We start from the raw sequence: 13,861 nt of genomic DNA, 5'->3' as shown, positions 1-13,861 counted from the left end.
AATGTTATCTTTTCTGTAAAGTATAATAGGAGGCTACAATATCCAATGAGCCAACCAAGAGGTTTCAAAATAGCCTCCAGGTTAATGTTCCATTTTTGCAGTGACCTGTAGGCATGAGCATCAGGTATTGTACGTGCAGGCATTGAACTGTCATGTGATTAAGACAATGGCTCATTTAGTCCTGCAGCCTCCCCCTGTTAGTACTTAATTAGTGCTTCAGGCTTAGGAGATCTACAAGCAACTATCAGTGGACTGTTCTGGAGTAGCCCATTCCTAGAAGTTGTTTCTTTTTATTCAGTCTGTCACAGACATTTCTCCTGAGACTTGACCTCACTTTTCAACACAGAAAAACTCTCAGTTAATATTTTTGTAGCATGTTCTGATGTACGAGCCTGTGACTCTGCCCAGCTCACTCTGCATACAGTCAGTATGAAAGTCCTGTGGACATGACAGGTAGAGCATTAAGATTCCAGAAGGTCTGGTCTCAACAGCTAGGAGGAAAAATCTGCTGGAGTCCCACTTGAGATGCTAGTGACTGGGAGTGTATGGGTGGTTACTTATAAATACTGGTCCTAGTCATGTCTGGTTTTAGGAGTATGTTCATGTTGAAATCTTTGCTTCTGAATAGTTCTTCATGTATCTTGCACAGGTGTAAATTGTTACACTGCCAAGCAGACCAAGTAATATGTGTTCCTCAGTCATTGGCGTTAGCAGCCACATGTTCTACACACCTGTTAGTCATGGTAATTTGATCTTCAGAGACTGATTTAGAGGCCTTAAATGTAGTTTCTTTTCTGAATTGCCCTTTGAGACTTAAGGACCAGAAGAACTAACTTCCCAGCTTAGGTACCCTGAATTCCTTCTGTGGTGCCATGTCTCCATTGTCCCAGATGTTTTTACAGGGCGAGTACAAGGAAGAATTTGTAATCTTGCAGAAGCAGTTGGGAAACAGGAGGTTACACCTGCTAATTCTGTAAGGGCAACTGCTTTCACAATTTCATTTAAAGTTTCTTTGCTTAAGCACCTACTCTTGAAGTCAGATGCGTATTTAACCATATTTGCTTCCAGTTAACCAAATCATTGAACCCTGAAACTTGCTGTGGTTTTAGCTTTGTGTTGTGGAAAAAAACACTGGAAGCATGACTCTTTAATAGGTATTTTTAGTAGGAAAAAAGTACACTAAGTGTACTTGGTGTTTATCTTGTTATCTTGGTGTAAGTTTATCTTATAATTTTAAAACCAAACACATGATTTTAAAGACTTCCTTTTAATTTTGAATGCTTAGTCTTCATAATATTGAGTAGATGAGTGACAGAGAACATGAAAGAGATGCTCTCCTCTGGAATCATGAGCAGTGCTGTACCACTGTACTGCAATACTGAATTGCTATACTGCAAATGTAAAATTAGCTTTTATTACTTGCTTTACAGTCAGTGAGGTGCCTAGAGTGCATAGAGGGACTGAGACTGTTATTTTATTCACACATTCAAATATAATGAGAGACAATTCCTGTTCCAAAGAGCCCATAGTCTAAAAAAATAAGACAAACAAGTCATAGAGATAAAAGGATAAAGCATACCAGAGAAGTACTCGGATGTTTGACAGACATATACACAGCTAAGTTAATCACGGGGTTTTTTTAAGTGGAGGAGGTAAGAGTCTTTTAAGAATGTTTTATCTGAAACATTTAAATAGATAATTGGGCTTAATATCAATTCAACTTTATCATCCGTCTTACACTTAGAGTAAGTGCACACTGGAGCCAATCTAGCTTCAATGCAAGAGAGAAAACACTGCACATTCTTGAGATCCAGCATGGCTTGTTACACCAAGCATTGCCAGTAGATGTAGCTGTTGCATGGGTTTGCCAGCCTCTTGCTTTTAAACCTTGTACCAAAATTTTGCTCCTAGGTGATTTTATCAATTTATTTAGTGGGGTTTTTTTAACTAGAACTAAAATTAATGTTATTTTTGTTAGGTTTTTCACTAATTTATTTTATCTAACATTAGGCATGAAGCTCTGCTGCATTACGTTTTAGCAGCTGAAACTGGGATTGAAGTGTCACAGTCAAATTTAGCACACATCTGTGAAGAAAGACCAGTAAGTAAATGTATTCACAACTCATTATCCTAAAAGGAACACTTGTTAATAATAATGTGATCCTAATCTCTTATCTATGATATGAATGGATCAATTATTTTCCTTCCAGGACCTAGCAAGGAAATACCTAGCAACTGATTGTGTTTGGAGATACTACAATTTCTCTGTTTCTCAAGTCAATGCACCCTCATTTGGTATGTATACAGAATTCTTTCTGAATTTTAATTTTACCTTTTTTTTTTAATTTCAGAAACTACGTTTTTTACAACTTCTATGTGAGTGAGCAAGTTAAGGGAAGAGTAATCCCTGCTTATCATACATTTCCTTTTTAGTGTTTTGATAGCAATATCAGCAGGAAAAAAGGTATTTTAAGTGTTGTGTTTCAGCACAGCTTTTCTGAGAATTTCCTTTTTATGGCATAAAATGGATAAAACTTGAATAAAATAAAATAAAAAAGCTAAGCCCTGAGAAGGGGCTAGATATTTAGGAGCCTGAGCAATTGACTCAAGGTTAAGAAAAAAAAAACAGCAGTAGACTTTAGGAGTTCATGCTGTTTAGTTTATCAAAGAGAAAATCCAAAAGCAAATATAATTCCATATCTTGAGTCATGAGAAACTAATGAAGGTTAAAGATTCCTTATGTAATTTATTATGAGTTTTTCTGTTAGGGTACAGAGTTTATCAACATTGGCACAGCTTACCTTGAGGAACTAAAGGATTCTCTGTTAAAAAAAAAGCCTTTCTGGAAGAGAAGGTTTATTTACATATAAGTTACATTCCTCCGGCCTTAAATTTTACTACATCTGTGACTTTAGTGACTAAGTCGTTTTGGTGCCTTTGAAAGAGTTATTCAGTATTTGAAAACATTGATCTGATTGTCTCACAAGAAGGTTTAAGTGCTTTAATAAGTAGTACGTGGTAATAAGCACGTGGAAAAGTGGAGTGTAAAAATAATTCAAGCTATTCATTTAAATACACAGCAGCGTGGAAACCGAATACCACATTGATGCAGCCTGAAGCTACAGGACCTGACAAACCCTGTTAGCTTTCATGAAGAGTTTGTAGATGCCTTAGCAAGGTGCAGTTTGGATGACCTTTTGGCAGATCCACTGGTACAATCTTGCATTAGAAAAGCTTCTGAAGGTCAGACTCATGGGGTGAGACTGTGATTCCATTCAAGTAAAGGAGAGAAGACTTGCTGGCTTGAACAGGGGAAGGATTTTATTACTTTATCTCTTCCTCACATGAGTAACATAAGGGGAGTTTTATCTCAGACTCCTCTCTGCAGTACTGGAGGATCAAATCCCCAGTGTAGGACCTGGGACAGAGAGTCTAATCCTGGTAGCGGAGATTCCTAGGGCTACGTTATCAGTGCAACACAGGGTGACCTCAGGGCTACTGCCTGTTACGGGAGTGCTCTCTGGGTCAGGGCTGGAATGATGCAGTTGGTATGGTTGAGGGGAACTCTCTTCTTGATGATTCACTACAGCGTTCATGGCCTTCCACTCTGCATCTGTGCCAGCCCGTCCACGTAGTCTTTCTGCCTTTGCTGTTGGGTCAGTGACTGACTTGCTTCCTGGAAGAGCTCTGCTATAGTCCACTGTAAAAACAGGTGGGATTTCTAGGTAGCTGCCATAGACGCTCAAGGCAAGGTGTAGAAGTGTTTCAAACCATTTGGGAAAAGCTTAGGTCAGATAAGTGTAGACATGGTCATGGGAGTTTTTAAACTCTTTAATGTAGATTAGTGCAATGTTATGCTTACTCCTGTCTGGGTCAATGCCCACTCTGTTGGTGCATTTCATTACTGTGCAATATCACAGAAAGATGTTTGTAAAATGTTTGCTGGGCTTTGCTTCCTTCTAGTCCAGGAAAATTCTATACCTATCATTGTCTTGGGTTGGATTGCATTTGAAACTAATGAAATTATCATCGGCAAAGTTCTGTAACTTTTGGGGTAGGTTCAGCCACCGTAGTGACAGGTACAGAACAAGCACTTAGGCAGCATGTTTTTAGGTCTAATCAAGTTAGTAGGGCCAACCTGAGTAATAAGGCTACACGTTGCCCAAAGACAGATTCAACAGGTGAAGAAGGAAAACAGTATTAAAGTCTCTAAGTCTTAGTTTTTGTAAAAGTAGCAATATCGTTCACTAAAGTCATTAAAGAGAAACCATGAGAAATTTCAGCCAGGATAAATATTTTCAGTAGTCAGTTTGATGTAAAGTAGCCACAGAGACAACCAGAGAGAGAGAGAGTACCTTTTTTTTTTTTTTTTAAATATGCTGCTTTAAATAGAATTACTATTAACTTCTCCATCACATTAATAGTTGGTTAATTCTATCTCTACAAATACTCTAAATGATCTGCTACTGGTTTCCTCCACAGCTTATTTGAAGATGGGTGATTTCTACTACTATGGTTACCAGAACCGGTCTAAAGACCTTGAGCTCTCAATGCGGATGTACGCACAAGCTGCATTAGAGGGAGATTCACAGGTAGGTCTGCAGTTGTATTGTGTTTTTAAAAAAAAAAAATCAGAGTTTAGAACAATCTGAGGATTCACATGAGACTGGTTATTCTGCTTGTCTACATCTGTGCACTGAAGAGACCTGCTAGAATAAGGTATAATTATTTCAAAATACCTTGTGAGTCAGTAGTTGCTGTTTCATGATAATAGAAGGTAAACTTAGCATAGATGGACAGTCCTAGAATTAGGCTGTTTTGAAAGCTAAAGGTGAATGGCCTAATCCAGTGCTACCCTACCTTGACACAGTTGATTCTGTTGTGACCTTGGTATTTTTGCCTCTGCAAGGGGAAGAATTAATAGACTGCTGAGTTTTATTCCAGTCCTATCCTCTGCTATTTTAGGAAAAAAACAACAAGACTGGTCTGCTTCCCTTCATGTATTGAGTGAATCCTAGGGTGAATTTTGTTCACTCCACTAACAAAAGCTTCATCTTAAAATGTTTTATAATGAAAAGATACACCATGTCACGTTACCAAAGATATGGAGTCTTTCAACACTGAGTGCCCTGCCCTCAGACCTTCCTGAAGCGTCCTGAGTGCAATATTCTGTTCTCCCTGTGCCTATGACAATGTCCCCAGACAGTATCTTGTATGTGAATTTATTGGGAGGTGGCATAGTTGGGTTCTGGTTTGAGGATATTGGGACAAAACATTACTGCTAAACTAGCAAAGGAGAGAGGTAAAACAGTTACTTTAAAGTATGAAAGCCAAACTGATGGGGAATCCTGTAATACATCTCCTATGTGTTCATCTTCATGGCTCTCAAAAGACGTATGGATGCCTAAGACTTGTCAAAATGTAAGATTAAGGATTTAAATTGCATGGAGCAAATTTCCTCTCTCAGTTTCACTATTCAGATTGCTGTTGATCTACAGAGCTAGGTGGAGGGGAATTAAATGGTAGTGGAACATTTCTGCTTTCAGTCTGTATTTCCCTAATAGATAAAAGATTACAGTGTGATACGGTGGCTGTGTTTAAACAGCAACTAAAAATGAGAAAGCTCAGATCTTTTTCCAGATAGTTTCTAAGAAAACAGTGTCACAATAAATGAATGCTAATTCTTTTGCATTTCAGTATTTACCTGGGTATATGGTTAGGAGAGAAGGCTCTTGTAATTATTCAGTGAAGATCCCATTATACTAAATGAATTTACAGAAGACAGTTATAATTATTTAGATACTTGATGGTTACATTAGACCTTAAATACACATGTGAAAATGTAATGGTTAAAAAGTGTGTATATTTTTTTTTATTGTTAGGGTTTCTTTAATTTGGCCCTTGTCTTAGAAGAGGGCAACTCCATACCTTCCTACATTCTGGATCACTTGGAAATTGATCAGGCATTGCATTCTAGTAACACTTCACTTCTTCAGGAACTTTATTACAGGTGAGTCTTTTTTCCCCTTAATCAGCATCTTCTGTTTTTCCATGTGAGTAGCATTTACTCTGGAGAACAGCAACTCCTGTAATTATTAACTTTGTTCACTTGTATGATTTAAGGCAGGTTAAGGTCAACATGCTTGAAATGCTTAAACTGCCTAAATGTGTTTAAGTTTATGCCTGTTTTGAGAGACCTGATTATATGTGGTTACCTGAAATAGCAGGGACTAGATTTAATGATCCAGGAGCTCTTCTCCCATTCTGTATATTTAAGTTCCTAAGTTAGGCATTGACAATTTGTATACTGTCTAAAACAATCTTTTAATGATAAATATAGCATAATTTTAATGAGGAATTTAGAAGTATGTAATTGGGATAATAGCAGTCCTTCCTATTTATTCTGCAAAGACGTTCCAGCCTGTTTCTGCTCACACGGAGCATCGGGGGACAGATGTTGGGGCACAGAATATTAGATATGTGAGAAGGTTACAGGTCTGCTGTCTGAACTGCCTGTGCCAGCACTGTTCATGCACAAACCACCTAAAGACCTCCGGTTCTGGTACAGAACTTAGGTTTGCTTTACCTGGGTAAAGCAGCATGTGTTGAAAAGCACAGTGGGAATGGGAAGCTTACACAATATTTGGTGGATTTGTGGAATTGCCTTTCAGATATTTGAAGAAGGAGGAGTTGATGGTTAATACATGAGGCTGTGAACCAAGAATGACTGGTTTATCTTCTGTTTTGCTACTGAGTGTTTTGTGACCCAAAAAAAGTGGAGATGATATCAACATTAAAACCTCATTTGTCAATTCACCAACAATCTGCTGAAATTGTTCTTCACTGCAGTTAGCCTGAACTTGTACCCTAAATTACCTCCGCTCCACATGAAAGTACCAGTCAGATATATAGGGCTTCTGGACCAGCTGGTCCATCTGGGATTGTAAGTTTGAGTCTGAATTCTACCTTCACTGGGCTGAATCCATCTGCTTTGCAGTGAGAAAAACTCCAGAGCTGACACTGCTGCAGGGATTTCTCATCATCATACACTTTTGTCCAGAAGAGCACATACTTTTACACACACACACACACACACCTCCCTTCTCAGCTTGGTAGAAAAGAATCAATTGTAGCTTAAAATAGGTGCCTGTGATTTAGCTGTCTAAACTCCCCTAGTTGGTGAAGTCCTAACTGATGGAACTGAGAAGCAACTCAGCTCACCCCACAACAGATACCTCGTAGCTAGTCAGCTAAAGCATGCTTTAAACTCTGACTGCATTATGTAGTACTCCATTTTCTCTAAAGGGGGTTTAGGCACCAGTCTTCTGCACAGGCAACTAGATTTTGTACGTCTGATCTTGAATCAAGCCCTACTGCTGTTGACTCACATTAGTTAGAACAAAGTATCTTCAGTATGACCTTGTACTGTGACTGCTTGGCAAGGGTAGCCTGGATGCTTAGACCCATTGTTGACTAATAAGAAAATAAAAATATACTCCTAGGGTAAGGTATTCTGTGCTTAATGAGGTTAATCTGGTATTTCTATGAATTTTTACTTCACCATCTGTGAGGCAGCGATGATAATATCTGCTTGTTTTTCTGGGTTACTGAGATTTGCTGCAAACCCACTTGAGATTCCCAGACAACAGATGCCACAAAATTGTAGAGCAGGACTAATTAGTTGTTTTAATCTTCTTGTTGTAGGTGCTGGAATAATAGTAACCAAGAATCAATTAGTCCATGCTCATTAGCATTGCTTTATTTTTACATGAGAGTTTTCTGGAACTATATTTTACAATCTACTCTGGTATGTATTGCTCCTTTGGTACATGCACAGTTTATTTGGAGCACTACCTTGGCTTTGCACTGCTCTAATATATGTTTTTAAACTTACTGTCACAGATCTACTTCATGAGAACCTTTCTTTTATCGATTCTGGTTGCATTTGCAGTGCAGTGTTTTCAGTCTTTATCTGGTAAGTATTTGTCATAGTAAAACCGTAGAGGAATGATCTTTTTATTTCAGCAAAAACTTCAAAAATAAAAGCAGGAATTCTAGATTTGGTAGAGCTGCCTCTGAACAGCAACTTCTTTGACACACGAGTCATTTTTTTGATCATTGTAAAGGGGTGGATGAAGTGAGGCATAATTTAAACCTGTTGGTTTCTGGAGAATTTCCCTTGATAAAGGAGGTATAATAAATAAAAACATTAACTGCAGGAGATTATGACTGGAAATAAGAGATTATTTCCTATGTCTCAACATATAGTATTGTTAGAGTAATTATATGACTTTGATTTCATATGTTGTCTCTGCAATATGTGATGAGACTGTGTTCCCTGTTTCATATGACTGGATCTGTTCAGGTACGAGGTGGGACAAAAAGTGAGGTTCAGAGAGCTGCTACATTGGAGGCAGTTCAGCCTCTTCAGACCAGTAACAGAATCAGTAAATACATTCAACCAGCACTTGCAGACTCCTCCTGTCCTAAACTAGAAGGGTTTGCTGTATGTTCTTTGTTCTGATGGGACAGAGAATATTAAGGGACAGAAAACCAAATGCCAGACTTCAGTCTCTTAAAACTCCCATTATTTTCTCACCATATTGAAAGAGATATCAGAGACAAAATTACATTGCTCAGGAAAGGGGAAAAAAACTCCTACCATCACATGCAAAAATAATGAGTCATCATTTAAAAAGCATTGCCAGCTTCAACCAAGTGTTTCACTTTAAATTGCAAGACAGGGTCTTGATTGGAAAGTTGTGAAATGAATATTACCAGTTATGAAAAGAATTTCTTCCACTAAATACATTTTCTTACATTGTGGTTTAATCCCAGTAGGCAACGTAAGCCTATGTCAGAAAATACTGTTTTCTGACATATTTCTGTAATAAAATACAGAAAAATTTACTTTCCACATTGCCAACCCACACCTATAGGGAATAGTATTTTAAAAAAAACCCTTAAATATAAAAAGATTATTTGAATTTTATAATTCCTAGATAGCATTTAAGACAGGTAGCTGTGAATAATATGCTGACTATGGAAATAATTCTGAAACCCTGCTTTCCTTTCTTACTAGCTATAATTGATGTAACTTGGGAATCATACTACATATGTACAAAGTACATAGTTAAAGTTACAGATATTCTTCTTTCAATATTTCATAACCTTTGAGTATTATCTTTATATTGTGTTTTTATATCCACATAATATTTAAATATTGCTGGATAGACTTCCTAGATGCAGTGGGGTCTTTTTTAACCATTTCTTTTGTTGTTTTTCCAAAGCCCGTAATTCTCCTGGAACAAGATCAGAACCATCATCAGACGAACCTTCTTCCTCAGGGAACAGCAACGAGGATGCTACCAGACTAGTACAGCAAGATGAATCTATTTTTTCAAACGATTTAGCACAGCAGGATTCAAACCCTCAGAATCCTCTTGCCACGAGCTGAAGTGTAGTTTTCTTAAGGTTGACGACCCATTGGGAAGATGGGATATGAACAACTACAAATCTAAGAACTGGCAACCCACCCTATTAGTGGCATTAATAATGCAGTCCAACAGCCAAAATCATAGGGGAATTTGCTGATCTAATTTTTCCACTATAGAGGAAAACCCCCTCTACAATTTATTTAACACTCCAAACAGATAATGCAGATTATCTCATATGCCCAACATATGATCATACTGTATTTCATTGAAGGACTGGAAGAAAACATGAAAGTCTTTGCCTGATTGAAGAATGAGCAAACCTCCCACTAGTTTTGATGAAGAAGAAATTTTACTCACATATCTAATATCTTATTAAATTGTTTTTACTGCATTTCAGCTTATTTTACTGGTGAAGTCACCAGAGTTTTCTGAGTTGGAAGCATGGAAGTGACACAAAAGGGAAACCCAGTCACCAGCACTTTCCAAGTTCCATGGCACACCCGCCAGGACTTCGGTACATGCAGTGATAACAATTACTTTTTTGGCATTTTGTATTCCAGCCAAACTCTTTGATGTGAAAAGTGTTTTGTTTGAAAGAAAAACACCAGGAAGATTTGCAATGTGGTCATAACACAGTAGTTCTGCTGGCTAACCCTTGAAATATCAAAGTTTCACAAGTGTCAGCAATTCCCTGGACACAACAGTTAATGTTTCCCGCTCTGCCAAAGAAAGTAGCTTCCCTAATGAATAAATAAAAGAAAATTTAAGTGTGAACAGGTGTCACAAAGTGAATGAACAATTTATTTTTGGATTCTTACATAGATAACGTTGGAAAGGATTTATTTCATGTTCTACGGTAACTCTTAAAGACACCTGTATAAATGACAGTTTATTTGGTAAATGTTAGATGGGATATATGGATAATAAGTATGGAGTGCAAATGCCTTCTGTCTGATTTAAAGCTGTCAGGTAAGTGGCTCTGGCAAGGTCTGACCTTCAAAGCAGGCGTGCATGTACCTCTGCAAAATGATGTAGATCACAGATGATAAATTACATCAATCTATGCATTATTGAGGGTTAAATCCACTCTCCTTGCACTACATTATTTACTCTTGTAAATAAAAATATTTTTCTAATTCAGCCTGTATGTGAAGGATTTGGTTTTTAAAGCACCTGTCAGATGAAATTCTCTCATCATAATATCTTGCTGTTGCAAATTCTCAAGAACATTATTTAGGTATTTGTTTTCCTTAGCTTCAGATGGGACAATCAACCTTTGCTTTCTTTGAGGAATACAGCATTCTTACAGAGCAGACCTGGAAGAATTTTTCTTTTGTTTTTCAATCAAGACATGGAATTTTTCAGTAAGAAAGGAATTAATTAAAAGGAGAAAAAAAAAAAAAACACAGCACCTTCAAGAGATTAAAATATATATATATAAATGTATGTATACACATATCATCAGGGTATGTTTCTCTTGCAGAAAACTGAAAATTCAAAAGCGTTTGGAGAAGAGTTGATACTTCAAGACAGCAGTTCCATTGAGTAAGCAAGGGGGGGAAAAATCCAGATATTGAACCTTTTTTTTCCTCTCCACAGATATAATGACCAAGTTAATTAAGTGTGCCATGTTACTGATTTTTTTCATTTATTTGAGCAAGAATAGTGCAAATAGAGCACTTTGTGGTCTTAGTACAGTTGTATATAGAGGCCAGGTAGCACATGTTGTGCTTTTTATGCATAGCTTGGTATTCCTTTCTACTAAGTATTTTGAAGTGTTACAAAGGAGCTTTGCTTTTACATCCTAAACAGTTGTTGACTTGCAGAGGTTATATGCTGTGCTTTTGACATCCATTGCAAATGGATCACCAGCATTTTTTGAGTCTGTTTTGAGTTGCAAAACCTTGTACAGCTAAATTTGATCATATCAAATTCCTTAACATAAATGTATGGATATTTTAAGAATCCTCTCACCTTTACATTTATCACAAAAAAAAAAAAAAAAACAGTGTGCATTTGTAGTGAAGCAGGCAGGGTCAGCTGGTGAACCCAGAGGTAGTGTAGAAAGTCAAGTGTAGCCTTTGAAGATAAGTAGACAGTTTTCACAAGATAGCCATGACATTAGGCACAAAATGGCACGTACAGTTAGAGTGGTCGCAAAAAACCCTAACTATTGGGACATGCGTATGGCAAATCTTGCTTGTAAGCTACACCTGTAAGATGGATTTTACTACATATGTCATATCTACATAAGTGACAGAGTCTCTACATGGAGAGTGCTGCTTTTTTTGAAGCCTCTAGCAAAATATTAATCCTAGGGAAGTTTGGTGGTGGTGGCATGATTGCAACCCATGTGTTGAAATCTTGGGGTTTTTAGAGCAGCGGTGGTTTAGGTTGTGTACATATGGGTCACAGTTAAGTGTTAGCAGTCACACTGACTGCATTTTCCCCTCCAAAAGTAAGCCCATGTTCTCAACTTTAGTAATTAACTAATTTGAGAAGGTTTGCTGGAAATGTGATTTCACATCTGTATTTCAGAAGACAATTGCTGAAGCTGCAATATATTTCTTGATGCCAGCAGTTAATAGTTAGGTCTTTGTTTATTGTTATCTCTTACATCAGAAGTTGCACCAAAGAATAGTTAAAGTATGTTAAGATAAGCAACTCTTAACAATAAACTGGCAATACTTAAGGCTGAAATAATAATAGTTACATTATTATCCTTCATTTCTTGTAAGATCTAGGAGGCTATTATTTGACAACCTAGAGAATCAAACAATTCCTGGAGAGAAAGAGAGGATGGCTAGTTAAGCAAAGCAGCTACACAGTTCTACTACAGCCACAAGACAAAAAAAAAACCCCAAACCACCAAACAGAAAAAGAAGTGGGCATCCTTATATGGATGATTTTGTGACCACTGCATGATGCTGTTTCCTGGTCCATACAGTGACGAATATTACATCCCCATATAGAGGCATGAGTGCATGCTTGAAGTTATGTATTAATACATGTTGAGAATTCATACCTTGCAACAGAAATTTATTCAGTGGTAAAGAAGGGGCCCAATTCATGGAGTCCTGGTATATTGATGATTATTATTATATGATGATTATATATATGATAATAAGTATATCCCCTATTGGGACTTCTGTATTCCCATTTGAGCTACAGGGGAAGCATAGACGGTCTTTCAAAAGGTGTGGGAAACATGGATTATCTGTGAGGAGATTTATTTTATGACAGACTCTTGTCTGTAAGATGTCCTCATTGTCTAATGGACTATGGCATTTAACACTGGCTGTTGACCCTTATCTTGGATGAAATACAGCACAAAGGTATGAAACAGGTTGAATAACCTTCAGCTGAGGAATTTCACTCACATGTCCTCTCCTCCCTCCCATATATGCATGAACTGCATTAAGAGGCTGGGTTGTAGAAAAGAACAGAAGGGAAAGAAACAGCTGGAATTTTTGAAGAACAAGCCCAAGCATAAGCTAAAGAACAATGAGGGAAGTCTGAGCATGCAGCAATTTGCCATGCTGTCTTCTAAGATCTAGGTGGAAGGAGCAATTCCTCAATAATCAACAGAGCATTGTAAGTGGACAAAGAGCAGTCACTTGGATATAGACATGCTGAAAATGCATCGCAGCTTGGATGTTTATGAAAAGACCCAATTCCTGTGCCAGAAGGCCAAATTATTATTTACAGTAAAAAAAGTAACAGCAAGTCTCTGCCTAAATGCGAGGTATCTGTGTTAAAAGCAGCTGCGTACAGGTTCATGTAAGTGAGCATCAGAACCGGAAAAGACCGGGAGTAATGACTAACTAAAATGGACAGGAAAAGATCACTTGCAGAATTGCAGTACATGCTTACGTTACAGTAAGCATTAGATGTGTTTGGGAAAACAAAAACAAATAAAAAAACCCACACTCGCTGTAGATAAGATATTGTGAAGCACTGAGGTTCCAAACTTGCTCCAGACCTATGTGCCCATTAACTTAAGTGACTTGGGTGGTTTTGTGCTATCAGACACCCATCAGTTCTGCCAAGTAAACAGGAAAAAGCACAAGTCATTAGCAGAGCCTAGCACCATTTTATAACAGTCTGCCAAAGTAGGAACCAAGATAACCTGCACAGCGTTTTCTATCTGTTCATTGTGGCATGGCCTTGAGTCATGGATTTGCACAGCAAGTATTTTTAGTTGTCCAAGCCAGAAGCAAATCTCCCTGGCTAGATTGTATTAATAAACTAATGAAGGCCAGGCTCCACTATCTGGCAGTGAGTAATTAAACTCTTCCTGAGAATCCAGTTGCCTCGTGCACTGCTTGTTGGGACCAGTCCTGGCCCATAAATTCCCCCGAATGGTGCCAGGCCATTGCCTACGAGGGTACTATTTGAACAGGCTCAAGTTGGGCCGGGAAGCA

At 37.8% G+C, this 13,861-nt stretch overlaps 1 protein-coding gene across 1 annotated transcript in view; it reads left to right on the top strand.

The window, feature by feature from the left end:
- The window catches only part of SEL1L3 (SEL1L family member 3), a 40,946-nt gene extending 30,369 nt beyond the window's left edge, over window positions 1-10,577 (top strand). Inside the window, exons 18-24 of the mRNA XM_075499872.1 lie at window positions 2,011-2,101; window positions 2,211-2,295; window positions 4,483-4,592; window positions 5,883-6,010; window positions 7,705-7,807; window positions 7,903-7,975; window positions 9,291-10,577. Of these exons, the coding sequence (XP_075355987.1) occupies window positions 2,011-2,101; window positions 2,211-2,295; window positions 4,483-4,592; window positions 5,883-6,010; window positions 7,705-7,807; window positions 7,903-7,975; window positions 9,291-9,457 (757 nt within the window). The 3' untranslated portion in view covers window positions 9,458-10,577. The remainder of the gene's footprint in view (window positions 1-2,010; window positions 2,102-2,210; window positions 2,296-4,482; window positions 4,593-5,882; window positions 6,011-7,704; window positions 7,808-7,902; window positions 7,976-9,290) is intronic.
- The last annotated feature ends 3,284 nt before the right edge of the window (window positions 10,578-13,861 follow it).

The sequence above is a fragment of the Mycteria americana genome, chromosome 4 (genome assembly GCF_035582795.1).
Source record: "Mycteria americana isolate JAX WOST 10 ecotype Jacksonville Zoo and Gardens chromosome 4, USCA_MyAme_1.0, whole genome shotgun sequence".
NCBI lineage: Eukaryota > Metazoa > Chordata > Aves > Ciconiiformes > Ciconiidae > Mycteria > Mycteria americana.
Note: the sequence above shows the minus strand (reverse complement) of the source record. Positions and strands in the feature narration are given on the sequence as shown.